The sequence below is a fragment of the Ranitomeya variabilis genome, chromosome 4 (assembly GCF_051348905.1).
Source record: "Ranitomeya variabilis isolate aRanVar5 chromosome 4, aRanVar5.hap1, whole genome shotgun sequence".
Classification (NCBI taxonomy): domain Eukaryota; kingdom Metazoa; phylum Chordata; class Amphibia; order Anura; family Dendrobatidae; genus Ranitomeya; species Ranitomeya variabilis.
In genome coordinates, this window is record NC_135235.1 from 408,762,312 (window position 1) to 408,776,056 (window position 13,745).

General features: G+C 43.0%; 1 protein-coding gene across 1 annotated transcript in view; it reads left to right on the forward strand.

Moving 5' to 3' along the window:
• Positions 1 to 12,596, forward strand: part of ANTXRL (ANTXR like) — a 110,587-nt gene extending 97,991 nt beyond the window's left edge. The window contains exons 15-18 of the mRNA XM_077251164.1: positions 5,385 to 5,483; positions 6,248 to 6,415; positions 6,502 to 6,582; positions 7,594 to 12,596. Of these exons, the coding sequence (XP_077107279.1) occupies positions 5,385 to 5,483; positions 6,248 to 6,415; positions 6,502 to 6,582; positions 7,594 to 7,812 (567 nt within the window). The 3' untranslated portion in view covers positions 7,813 to 12,596. The remainder of the gene's footprint in view (positions 1 to 5,384; positions 5,484 to 6,247; positions 6,416 to 6,501; positions 6,583 to 7,593) is intronic.
• The last annotated feature ends 1,149 nt before the right edge of the window (positions 12,597 to 13,745 follow it).

Consider the following 13,745-nt stretch of genomic DNA (forward strand, 5'->3'; position numbering starts at 1 on the left):
CCTAATTAACACAGGAAACTTTGCTGTCTCCTTTTGAACCCGCTTCCCCCTTTAAAAAACAGAGTGGTTACCCCTGCTGGAAGGTCCAAACCTTTTCTGCTTGGCTTTTTTCAGGAGGCTACATGGTAGATCACTGACCCTAATTGGTTAAACAACCAGCATTTAAAATGGTGCTTTCATCTCAAGCACATAGGAGATAATTACAGGATGTGGCACCCACCTCTGGGGCCCACAGATGCCTAGAGATCAGTGCCTCACATCACACATTGGGAATGGAGAGTTGGCCGTATATGCACGGAGTTCTGAAATTTGCCAATCAGACACTGGAATGTCAACCAAGGTCTATGTTGTCTGGTTGTCTGGAAATTAGAACAAGCTGTCACCTATCCACAGGACAGGCGACAACTTACTGAACAGTGGGTATTCCCTCACTGGGACCCCCAATGATCAGCAAAATGGGGAATGTATAAAAAATGTATTATCTGAAATTGCCATGATTTATAATTCGTCCAGTAATAGCTCCCCATTACAACGATAAATCAATATACCGTATGAAGAAAATATAATTCATGAATATTCTACCAAATTCTGTGCAAACCATTGAAACACTAAAATGCCTCTGCTGGAATTTAAGAGGTTAATCATTATTTAACCTGCCGTGTACCAGCCAACAAAATCCTCATTCACAGCGCCATACATTATCTGGAACTTTCCCCTTCGCTTCTGTCAGGATACAGCTGGATTCTGCAGCTATATATACACAGGCTTCCTTTCATTCATTCCTATATATGTCCTTAACGTCACAGCCTCGACAATGTCCCCTTTGTCCTAATGCATGACCATAGATTTAGTAATGTTTAACAACTTTGAAAAAAAAATCAGAGCTTCAAAAACCCTTCCCAAATAATTTGGGGTGTATTTTGCTTTATATCCATGCGATTTTTGCATAATCTTTGTTTACACACCTCATAATTCAATATGTAAATGTGAACCATTACTACGTAAGTAATAAGTATTTTGTATTATAATATAGTCAGTCCACTGGTTTTAATAGAGTGCCAAAAAGTCATTGATCATCCTTAGTAACTGACAACTGTGTCTGCACTGCCCCCGCAGGGAAAGCTAAGTATGACACCTACTGAAATCAATAGGCAGGGAGAAATGGAGCGCCCACCATGGCCGTGGGGTTACTCGGTACCGAGCCGGTTCTTAAAGGGGATGTGTCACGGCAGCAGTGACCCGGTCCGTGGCCCTGGGCATCCAATGAAAGGGATGAGGGAAATAGTTATAGGGGATTGTTCGTGACGCCACCTGTGGTACTCAGCCAGGGATGGCCGACGCTGCTTAAAGGGATCCGCTGGGGCCAATGGTGATGCAGCTTAGATGGTTTTGCTCTCCACAGGTGGAGCGAAGGCCCGAGGGCTACCAGGACAGTTGATGAGGAGTTGTGGATGTTGGGGTGCAGGAATAATCGGAAGACACAGGGACTGTAGTTTCTTTACCTTTAATTGTAGATGTTGTCCGGGACACTGGTGACAGGTGGCGTTGGAGGTCCGGGCAGCCTGGAAACAATTCAGAATCCCCCTAGCCAGGTGGATTTAGAGGCCTTCCTTACAGCACTGTTTTCAAGGTTCTTGATGCTTTATGCTCTATTCAAGTCCCCCTCTCTCTGTCCTATAAGTGGAACACTACCTGCATGGCAGGCAGCTCGAGCCTTTTCCAGATGTCACTCTCTCTCGTGGTGACTCCGGGCTCTAGTTTGCTGCTGTGCCTTCAGGTCTCAGTTGTGGCCAGGAGACGTGCAATCTCCTGTCCTCCAGATTCAGTTGTGGGGCCTGCAGTCCCCATACAACCATGGACTCCGATGTCCGGCCTTTTGCACTCAGTCCTGGAGTGATCTCAATCGCAGCCCCACTCTCAGGCTTTCCCCTCATGCTTCCTCTTCCTTCACTGTCTGCATCCTCACTCTCCCTCTTTCGGACTCAGACTAACTAACCCTGCCTCTAGACCAGAACTTATAGGGCAGCTCCCCGAAACTGGGTATAGAGCTCCCCCCTCTGATCTGGAGTCAGGAAAGTGTTGAATGCCTGTGTTACCTGCTAAGAGGATTCCTTCTTGCTTCCAGGCATGGCATCACCCCCCATGAGGGAGTCAATGCCATTGTGGCAACCGGACTCCTGGGGTGCCACAGAAACACTGATGGTGTAATTCATGGATGTCTGGTTCACAACTGCTGTGACCCCAATAAAAAATACATTTACAGCAGCACCAGGCTGTACCACTTTGCCTCTGGTCTAGTAAGTTGCCCGCCATATGGAGAACCAGCAGGAGGAATAGTGACACGGCTTTTTCCTAGTAGTTAGAACGTTTCTGTATTCCCAATGAAACAGTGTCACTAGAGACCTCACTGTTGTGTAGTGAAACAAGGGGGTATTTATCAGAAGCTCTCTGCTGCCTGCAGCCAAAATCATAAGGTCGCCATCAGAATGAAAGAACAGGGATGGGCAATGGAGCTGTGTATCAGGCGCTAATGTTCTGAACTGTCATATCGTGATGGCAAAGAATAGACCTTATATGTAAACAGTGGCCTCATCCTCATAGAAATAAGTCAGAACCCATCAGTCAAAGTAGTAAGAAACTGTCTTGGTTTTGTTTGTGGTTTACACTTCTCTGACTGTTTATTTTATTTTTGAGATGTAAGAAAACACCACTGATTGGCAGCTTTCTATGTACAGTGTGCATAGGCAGAAATCCGCCAATCAGCAGAGTGGGCAGTGTTATTCAGAACTCAGCATTCAAAGAACTGGTAGATTTGCAGCAGGGAAAACTGTGATTTTAGCAAAACTACAGCAAGCAGCCATGACATGACACATCACTGGTCTCAGGTGGAGTAGCAAAACTGGTGACCGATTCCCTTTAAATCAATGGCTGCAATTTATATATATATATATATATATATATATATATATATATGTATATGGCATTTTCTGGGTCTAATCCTTTGGTGGTCTTTCAAGATACATCATTAGTGCGGATCCAATCCCGTACATGAAGGAACTAAAGGTACCGTCACACTAAGCGACGCTGCAGCAATACAGACAACGATGCTGATCGCTGCAGCGTCGCTGTTTGGTCGCTGGAGAACTGTCACACAGACCGCTCTCCAGCGACCAACGATGCCGAGGTCCCTGGGTAACCAGGGTAAACATCGGGTTGCTAAGCGCAGGGCCACGCTTAGTAACCCGATGTTTACCCTGGTTACCAGTGTAAAATGTAAAAAAACAAACAGTACATACTCACCTGCACGTCCCCCGGCGTCCGCTTCCTGCACTGACTATGAGTGCCGGCCCTAACAGCAGAGCGGTGACGTCACCGCTGTGCTGTGCTTTCACTTACGGCCAGCGCTCAGCCAGTGCAGGAAGCGGACGGTGGGGGACGTGTGACAGACAGCAGAAGGTGAGTATGTACTGTTTGTTTTTTTTACATTTTACACTGGTAACCAGGGTAAACATCGGGTTACTAAGCGCGGCCCTGCGCTTAGTAACCCGATATTTACCCTGGTTACCATTGTAAAACATCGCTGGTATCGTTGCTTTTGGTGTCAAACACAACGATACACGGCGATCTGACGACCAAATAAAGTTCTGAACTTTAATCAACGACCAGCGATATCACAGCAGGATCCTGATCGCTGCTGCGTGTCAAACACAACGATATCGCTATCCAGGACGCTGCAACGTCACGGATCGCTAGCGATATCGTTTAGTGTGACGGTACCTTAAGGGGCTGTGTTGCTTCAGTGTTTATACTCATTCAGAAGGACAAGTTGCTGTTCTTTTTGGCTTATTTGTTGAGGCCAGATCGCTAATCAAACATTAATCACGTTTGTGAAAGCTAGGCCATGTTGTTTAGTGATCAATATAGCTTGTGAGCCCCAATAGGGACGGTGATGATGTTTTTAAAGCTATGTGGAAATTAGTGGCGCTATATAAAAGAGTAAAATAAATAAATTAAACATATTTTCCTTTATTCTGGTTGAAAGCCTCCATTCACTGTGATGAATACATTTTCTATACCTACAGCCAGCACTAGAGGAGCTCTTTTCAAACAGATTCATACACATGTAGCGCCCCCACCGCCGCAGGGCCGAGGGGTACCCGGTACCGGGCCTGTGAGCCTCTGCTCTGGAGTTGTCACGGTGGCTAGGCCCCGGTCCGTGACCCTGCCGTGGGGCGTACAGTGAATAATAGATATGGATGATGGTGGTGATGCTGTAGTAGTGAGGCTGTGGTGGTGCGGTGCAGTAAATAACGAGGACACCAGGTTGCAGTCTCTTTACCTCTTTACTGAAGATCTCTGGGTCCTCAGTCCGGAACACGGTTCACCAGGCTGCGCAAGTCCAGCCGGTCCAATGGCACCTCCAGAGTTCTCTTCACAGGTGGAAATCGGTGCCTTCCTTCTAGCGCTATGTGTTGTGGTCCTTCCCTGCTGTGCTTACAGAAAGTCCCCCACAACTGTTGTGTCTGTTTCTTAAGTTCCCTCACAACTCGATTAGATGATGTTCTGCTAATCCTCCGTCCCTCCCTGATGTTCTGGTTGGAACGGCACCCGTTTGACGGGTAGGCTCGGAGCTCTTCCGGGACCCTAGAGTCGCCCCTCTCCACAAGTTGCCCCCCAAGACTGCATAGGTGATTTAAGGTAGACAGCCCGCCTTAAACTGACTGTCCTGCTGCTGTTTGGAGTATTGCTTGAAGCTGAATGTTATGATACTCCCTCGGCGTTCCGGCCACCGGTAGTGCGCCTCAGTAGGATGTTGCCTCGGTCTTACAGCACGACTCCTACTGGTATTTCTCCTTTGCGTGATCTCGTTTCTCACTCAGCACAATCTATCTCGCTTCTAATCCTTCCTTGGGCACCGCCGCTACCCGGAGCAGGCACGGTCCCGTTACGTTCGTTCAAGTTGCCAAGCCTCTGTCAGGATCCCACCCCTGACAGAGACCCTACTGTATCTTCCCCTACAACACCCTCTGCCACAAGGTGTTGCCTGGTTCCAACCCAGTCAGCTTTCTGATCTAACTTCCTGCCTGACCCCCAGTTTACCCACTATGGTGGGGAGTGGCCTAGTGAATAGAACCCTTAGCTCCCCCCGGAGGCCCGACTGTGAAATGTATTGGTGTCTGTGATACCTGATCAGATGAACTCCTTCAGTGCCATCAGACGTACCATAGCTCCCCTTAGTGGCGGAGCCACAGTACTGCAACGACCAGGACTCTGGGGCGCTGCACACACATAGCATTGAAGTTAATAGGATTTGTCACCTGGATTGTCTCCTCCTGATTATACTCAAAAGAAATGTTTAATGAGCGCAAATCTTATTTATTCAGGAATCTGATGATGAGGATGGCCTACCAAAGAAAAAGTGGCCAACTGTGGATGCATCTTATTATGGAGGAAGAGGAGTCGGGGGTATCAAAAGAATGGAGGTAAAATGGATAGATTTTGATATTTACAAATCCATTAGATATATTTTTAATTTCAATTTGTAAGGGACCCCTAGTGATCACGAGAACTGGAATGGAATGGTGATCAATTCACTTAATTCATTGTGAATAGGAGTGCCAAAGACCAACCAAGCGAAGTGCGCGGCTACCTTCTCAGTGGTCCTATTAAGAATGAATGGAACAAATGTGCTCATGGTCGATCGATCTCTGCCCCATTCATGCTCTATATTTATTGGGATTGTTTGAGGCCCCAACAATTGGACCCCCCGGCGACTGGGAAGTTATCCCCTATCCTATGGGTATGGAATTCTGTGCCCCAACATGTCCGGTTATCCACCACATTTGGATCCTTCAAAAGAAACCTGAAAACCCACCTCTTCAAGAAAGCGTACAACCTGTAATGACCACACGGCCACTTCAGCACCATCGGAGCTACTGCAACCCCCGACCTTCTGTCTCCTTTCCCATAATCCTGTAGAATGTAAGCTCGCAAGGGCAGGGTCCTCTTCCCTCTGTACCAGTCTGTCATTGTTAGTTTGTTTAATGTAAGTGATATTTGTATTTTGATGTAACTCCGTCTCATGTACAGCACCATGGAATTAATGGTGCTATATAAATAAATAATAATAATAACACTTTAGAATATTCCTTTAATGGCGAATATAATTAGTGCTAAAACAGAAGAGGACAGAAGATGGGTACTTGTTATATACAAAATGTAGTATATGTAATTTATTTTACTGTAGGTGAGGTGGGGTGATAAGGGCTCCACCGAAGAAGGAGCAAAACTAGAGAAACCCAAAAATGCAGTCATTAAATTGCCAGAGGAAGAATTTGAACCCTGGGAGCCTAAACCAAAGAAAAACTCACGGCGTAATAATTCACAGGAGAGGAAATGGTACAGTCCAATTAAGGTAAAGAAGGGGTTACGTCTCTACACCTTTCTGCCTATCGTACATATTGCATGTGAATTCACTTCTGACTTCTTGTCTCACTCCAGGGCAAGCTAGATGCAATTTGGGCTCTGCTGAGGAGAGGATACGACCAAGTGTCTCTGATGAGGCCGCAAGCCGGGGACAAGGTGAGAACATAGGGCACCATGTCACTAGTCACATCCTTGTGATCTAGACAGGCTTTGGCTTTGTTCTACAAATGAAAAGTCCTCATCACCATGGACGCAACTTGAGGATCTAGCAGGGCATTTGTCCCCAGTTTAGAGGCAGTGAATTGAGGTGAGGGAAAGATCCTCTGCCACTCTACCCATTACAGCTTTTTTTGTCCTTATGGTCCATCATGTGTGTAGTATTGTAGCACATTACACATAACAACCACATAAGTCTCTTACATGTGATAGGAAGATTGAAGCTAGATTGTATGTAGCAGTTGTGAGATCTAGTGTCCCTAACATAACAGTGGCATTTAAAACCATGACGAGTTCTGACAAAGATCAAACTTTTGCAAAAAGGGCTATCCTGAAAGGACCATTTTTGACTCATCCAACTGAAAAGCAAATAAACCCAAGGCACCGATGACCAGTTATTGCCTTATAGTGGAGACTGATAAAGCAGTTATTGATCATGTAGGCAGGACTTTGGGTTCCTTCGCACTTCTGATTCCCTGCGTGAACTTAGGTGAAGCCTACCCCTTACCCATCACAACCTTGAACATGGTGCACATGACAGTTGGTTCAATTATGAAAAATAGATTTATTGGGGTCTGAACACTGGGACTGATTACCAGAATGGGGGATCCCTCTGTCCCCTTTGTCCTACCCCTAAGGCCGTGAACAGGAGTTTGAATGGAGCAGCACATGAGTATGGGCCATACTGCTCCATTTCAGGTGGTAAAAAAAATCCTGAAAATGTAGAAGTTGCTATAAAATGAAGAATGTAGGTTTTGTCTTTGGGGAAGATTCTCCCAAACTACCAGCCCTGAGGTGTTGTACAGGGCAGCCTCTATAGTTCTGCAGGGAAACATTTAGAGGGATCAGTAACAGATGATTGAGGGGGAAGCAGAATATTTTGCTGTCCTGCCTTCTACAATCTCGATTACCTTTTCATGTTTCTGTTTTTTCTCTCTATTTTTTTTTTAGGGACGCTGTATTAATTTCACCAGAGTTAAAGCAGATGGTAGCCAGGCTATCTATAGGCCACCTGCCAGAAGTGCTTCACCAAGCCCACCACCACCAAATCAGCCACCTAAACAGCCTCCTAATCAGCCACCACAGCGGCAACCTCCACCTGGTCCTCCACCTGCCCGAATGCCCCCAGGTCCACCCCCTTCTCGTCCTCCTCCTCAGGCTATACATTGAGCCCGTGCCATTGGCTTCTGTATTCTGGACTGAATTTCACTTTGTTAGGGCAGTTGCACAGCAGCAGTAAAATAATGGTTCTGGTCATTAGTCGATCCTGGAAACCCGTGTATAGTATGACTGATGTGCTCAGAACACATCGTGCATAAAAACACTGATTTCTATCTTCCCTAATAGAAAGGGTTGCTATTGCTCTATTTCTACTTGGCAAATGTATATGGCCACTACGGTGCTCATATAGGTGCTCTCCATAGTCCAGAGCTTCTTCATTTTTGTGGCGTGCAGCTGCTTGTAAACTCTTTGGCTGTTCGTATTTTAGACTGGCAGCCAAAGGGTTTCACATGTACTCAGTCTATTTATTCTGTCTGGTGTTATTATGTGTTAGAAATGACAAATGGAGTTTGTTGCTGGCCAGCAAAATGTGCCCCATTTGTGCTCAGGTGACAGCCTGACCTCAGTCATCTCCTCTCCAATCTCATATCATGTAAACTCTATTCAGATCAGGTTTTCATGTTCTGCTTCATTTTCATGTACTAAATTCCATTAAAGGAATAGCACTGGATTCCAGCTTGTACTGTCAAGCATGTCCGCTACGATCCCTTCCTTGATCCTGATTGGTCTCCTTGGCCCGATTAATGGTTCCTTCATCCCCTTCTGAGCAAGAAGCAGATCCTATACAGAAATATATAGTTCCAGACCTTGCATCAGATTCAAAGACAAGGCAAGGACAAGGCAGAAGCCATGGTTCATCCTGTTGAGGTTCTCCGATCTCATGCCATCAGCAGGGTGGGCTGACCGGCCATCAATCATTATATCTCTATGTATAAATGTGTATGTGAAAGTTGTGTACAGAAGATAGCATGTGATACTGCTGGGCAGTTAAATAATTTATAAGAAGTGCTGACAATCTTCATAGCCTGAAAAAAATCTAAATCAAAAATCATCCTGAAAATTTGTTTTTAGGGCCACACCTTTAAGTTTGACTTTATACAATATTTGCCTTATCTTACTTTATCATAGTTTATAAAAAGCATAGTCAAGCTTTAAGGTGCCATCAAAACCCCCGATCTTGTTTTTAAGTTAGGTGATGCCGCAACTGTACAATCCATAGGACGCTCATTTTTCAAGGGACATTCACCTGTTTTAGCATGTTAAACTGGTCATGTCATGGAGTAGTAGTGACTGCAAAGTTGAATATAACACAGTTTTTTATTTTTTTAATTCTCATGTCCATTGCTGAGATATTAGTTAGTAATGTTTATATAGTAATTTTCTCTTCGATCACACAGCTCTGCTCTTCTCAATGATCTTACTGCCAGCACCTACTGTAATTACAAGTGGAGGAAGTAAGAAGTGCAAAACTGTGTTTCATTACAAACACTCCATCCGCAGCTGTCATCTCACTGCACTGTCAGCATGGCAGGAATAGAACAGAAATGACAGCGCTGTGAGATGAGAGCTGCAGATGCAGATGTGTTTATAATGACACACAGCACTGCTCTACTCCCCTTCACTGCTTGTAATCACAGAAGGTGCTGGCAGTAAGATCAGTGAAGAGCGTAGCGCTATGAGCCATTACATGGCTTGCCATATCACACAAGTCTAACCTTTTCTGGGGGTGTTTTCTGTTTTATTTTTTTTTTCCTATATGACATCTCCTGCTTATTATTGATCAATGTCTTACAGAGGAAAAAGTAAACACCCCCAGGGAAGAATCTCTGCTTTTGCACCCTTAGTGGAAGAGGAAATTAGCATATAAACTTTACAAGCTAATATGCTGGCCACAAAAATGAGAAATTAAAACTAGGTTTCAATCAGCTCTGCAGCCACTATTTTCTAAATAACATGCTAAAATTGTTGGTGTCCATTTTAAAGTTCCTTGACAAAGGGAAATTGCACTTATGGCCCCCTATTTAGAGGGAAGACCTGCACTAGTCTTCACCATAGAATAGCAAAGAGAATTATACTACCAGGGCATGACCCCAACTCTCCAACAGTCCAATAGAAGGGTCATCTTCTACTGAACACGTGCCTTTGGTCAGGATACAGGAGATTAATATGTTCTTCAGTATTATATTTCTCAAAAACATTTTCTTATTTGATGGATAATCAGAATTGTACTTTGTAACTAAAAAGTGGCACTTCTTAAAGTTTGCATTCTATAGTTAAGGGAATGTGTCATCAGAAAATGACCTTTTATTAAAATCTGGTTTTTTTTTGTATGAAATATTATTTTAACATTTTTGTCAATGTTGTTTCTTCATATCACAACCTGCATTAAAAATTAAAATGGTAAATCTTGCACTTTTCACACTGGCTACTGGGGCTACTTTAGACTTCCCATTGTTCTAGGAAATCCACAGCTATAGACTGAATCAGAGGCAACGTTTTCTACTGAAGCATCTAATGGGTGTGTGTAAAGGTCACTAAGAGGGGAGGTGGAGCAGGATCAACTGTGACATCGCCTATTGTGATTGGTAGATCCTGTGTTTTCACCAGTGTATGATGGTTTTACCTGTCATTGTAATCCTGTCTCTGATGATAAGGAGCCTCCTGAAAACTCTTCCTTAACTATTGTAAGGACAGAAAGTATGAGTTTAAAAAACTATCCAGTGGCCAGTATGAAAATTGTAAAATACAGATCGTGATAGAAAAGAAAAATTGCCAAGAATTTAAAAAAATACATGTAACACAAAAACCTGATTAAACAATTGGTCATCTTCTGATCATAGCTTCACTTTAAATTTCCTAAATAAGAGGCATAGTGTAAGGGGGGACACTAAGTGATGACTTCACCAAGTGAGGGTACTTAGACATAAGGCTTCTTTGTTAGAGGTTACATAAGTTAATATGAAAGTTCATTGAAAGTGACTAGTTAGAGACTGTATATGGAATCACATTACACATCAGGAACCTACTTACTGTTAATACCTTTTATTTCTAGAAAAAATAAACCTAAACAAAAACAACTTACATTTTTAACAAAAAGTCCTGATGCTGGTGATACAAAGTTGGCAAGGAAGCCATCTTGTCTAGTGGAGGTTTTTCAACATTAGAGATTTTTATATATCTGGTATATATACTATACTGTAACGTAAATATTTTACGTTCAATAATTTTTCTGATATTTAGAAATTAAGCAATTTGTTTTAATACTAAGCTTTATCTTCTATCTCTGTAATGGTAATTTCATCATAGCTTCATAGTTTTATGTTTTTTGTGGAGTTTTCTAAAGATGTCCTGGAGAATGCCACACACAATGTAAAATAACAGCAAAGGTTCCAAAACCATAATGTCTATCATTAGATTTCCATATAAATGTGTGAAAACAATGTGGCACATAGAAGAGAAGAGAGGGGGATATATAACAAAAAAATAAAATGGACCCCTACTTTGGTGCTGGGTCTCACCACCAAGAACAGAAGTAATTGGTGTTTGTTTCCCTCCCAACCTCTTTTTGCCAACAATGCAGTTTTTCTTAAAAAGGAAGTCCTGTCCAAATTATTACCACCCATTGCCAAACATAATGGAGCTACAACTCGCCCCTTTTCTCCATGAACCCAATAACAAACTCATTATCTGTCTTTTTTGGTATGTACGCTATTGGAAAAGGCTGGAGTTCACCAAAGAAGGCGCACCAAAGCTGGACATAGACTTTAGGCAAAGTGGTGTGTTGTGGGATCTGTAATTCAACAGTATGAGTCCTAATAGTCTACACTACGCTCATCTATGATGGAAATTCTTACAAATAATCTTATCTTTTCAGGTGATGATGATGGATTAAATAGCTGGTCTTCATAGGTCTATATCAATGTCATTTTAGTGCTCTTTTTATATAAGATTTCTGATATTAACAAACATTTAAGACTTTCTTCCAAAGTTTTCTAGAACTTCTTTCAGTGCTTTATTGTCTTTCTGGACATGTGGTGCATGATTGCTACTTAGGGAAGCAAAACATATTAACTTCTTGTGCTGGTTCAAGCTGCCACCACCATACCTGTATAGGCCACTCGTTTGTTCCTCTCTCTTATGTGAAGGTGTAACTTGTAGTTTCTGAACTTCAATGCACAATCTACATGTAACGGGACCACCTACCATCACCTTATGTTTAAAGTACTGTTTTTTTCAGTGAAGACAATTGGCCCCATCAACCCCTATGCCAATTATAACCTCCCTCCCAATATATAACTCTACTGTATTTCACGCTTCCTTACCACTTGATCAATTTTAGCCTTACTAGCCACATGCAGCTTTCCTGAATATTTTCATTGTTTTCTAAAATTTCAATATGATTTTCATGGAGAATAATTTAGAAAATGTGTCCATGAGTTGAATCCTCTTCTTTTCCCCCTCTAAGGTTCCCACAGCTCAAAAAACTGTCATAAAAATTGTAAGGAAGTTATCTGGTAAGTAAACTTCTTAAGAACATAGAGGACAATGATAATATTAAGGAGCTTTCATTGGCTCCTTGACACTACCACATTTCTAACCCAATGAAGGTCCTGGTATCAAATCCTATTTTCATGGGTTTTATGGATGAAACTAATCTAGAATGGTCCTACAGGGGCCTGTAGCAGCCACATGGGCCGCCTCTAAGGTAGAATCACCATTGTGAAGAAGTAGCAGTAAGGAAGGAAGCATTAATATGGAGTGTTCTAGTTTCAGTATGTCAATGTTTATATCATACTCAATGACACACATCCAGGTACATGTGTGTTCAAGCTTTATAAAGACATGTTGTAATCCTCTCCTATCTTACAGTCAATAAAAGGTGTCAATAAAAACGGCTTTTTTACACAATTCTTATGTTTGCGAATGATAGCTTGAGTGATACTTCCCGTAGTCTTTATCAAGTATCTGTGTCTGCACAGTGACGCATTTCAAGGTATTAATTAGCACAACTTGTACTAAAGCCCAATTACTCATTGATCGACAAAAAATATATGCAGTAAATATACACATATACATCATCTCCAGTAAACAAGTTCTTTCATTTCACATGTGCTTAATCCATGTGAGGAACACACCGGGTGCCAAAGTCTTGGGAGTCCGTAAAATGGGTCATTTTCTCCATTTTCTCAATGGAATAAACAAAGTTAACCTATAAGCAAAGCCTCACCCATGGTACATGGACACCATTGCAGTCAGCAAATGCACCTCACTGTTGTGATCCGCTTTTTTGCTCCCCTGGTGGTGGCTGGTGGTACTGGAGACTTGTGTGTGCTTTTCTGCCTCGGCTCACCTGCTTCCATCAGTTTTGGGAGTTCCCTATTTAGCCTTGCTCTCCAGTCACTTCCTTGCCGGTCATCATTGTAACCTGAGTCATTCAGTTGCATGTTCCTGCTACTAGTCTGCTGATCAGCTAAGTGGACTCTTGTCCTTATTGTTTTGTTTTTCTTGTCCAGTTTACAGTTTTGTCTTTTCCTGTTACTGGAAGCTCTTGTGGACTGAAATTGCCACTCCTGTGTCATGAGTTGACACAGGAGTCTTAAAGTAATTTCAGGATGGGTTTTTTGAAAGGGTTTTTCAGCTGACCGTGAAGTCCTCTTTTGTATCCTTCCTCTATCTAGTAAGTGGACCTCGCTTTGCTAAATCTACCTTCATACTGTGTATGTCTTTTCCTCTGAACTCACCGTTAATATACGTGGGGGCTACTATCATCTTTGTGGAATTTCTCTAGAGGTAAGCCAGGTCTGTTCCTTCCTCTTCCAGGCGTAGTTAGTTCTCCGGCTGGCGCATGGCATCTAGGCAGCCGTAGGAATGCTTCCTAGCTACTGTTAGTTGTGTGGTAGATTTAGGTCACGGTCAGCTTGAGTTTCCATCACCCGAGAGCTAGTCTGTTATTTTTGTGTTTCTGATGTTCCCATGCCATTGGGGAATCATGACAGTGGTTAATGTGTTCCATCGGTCGTTGTTGCGGAGATACGAGGTGC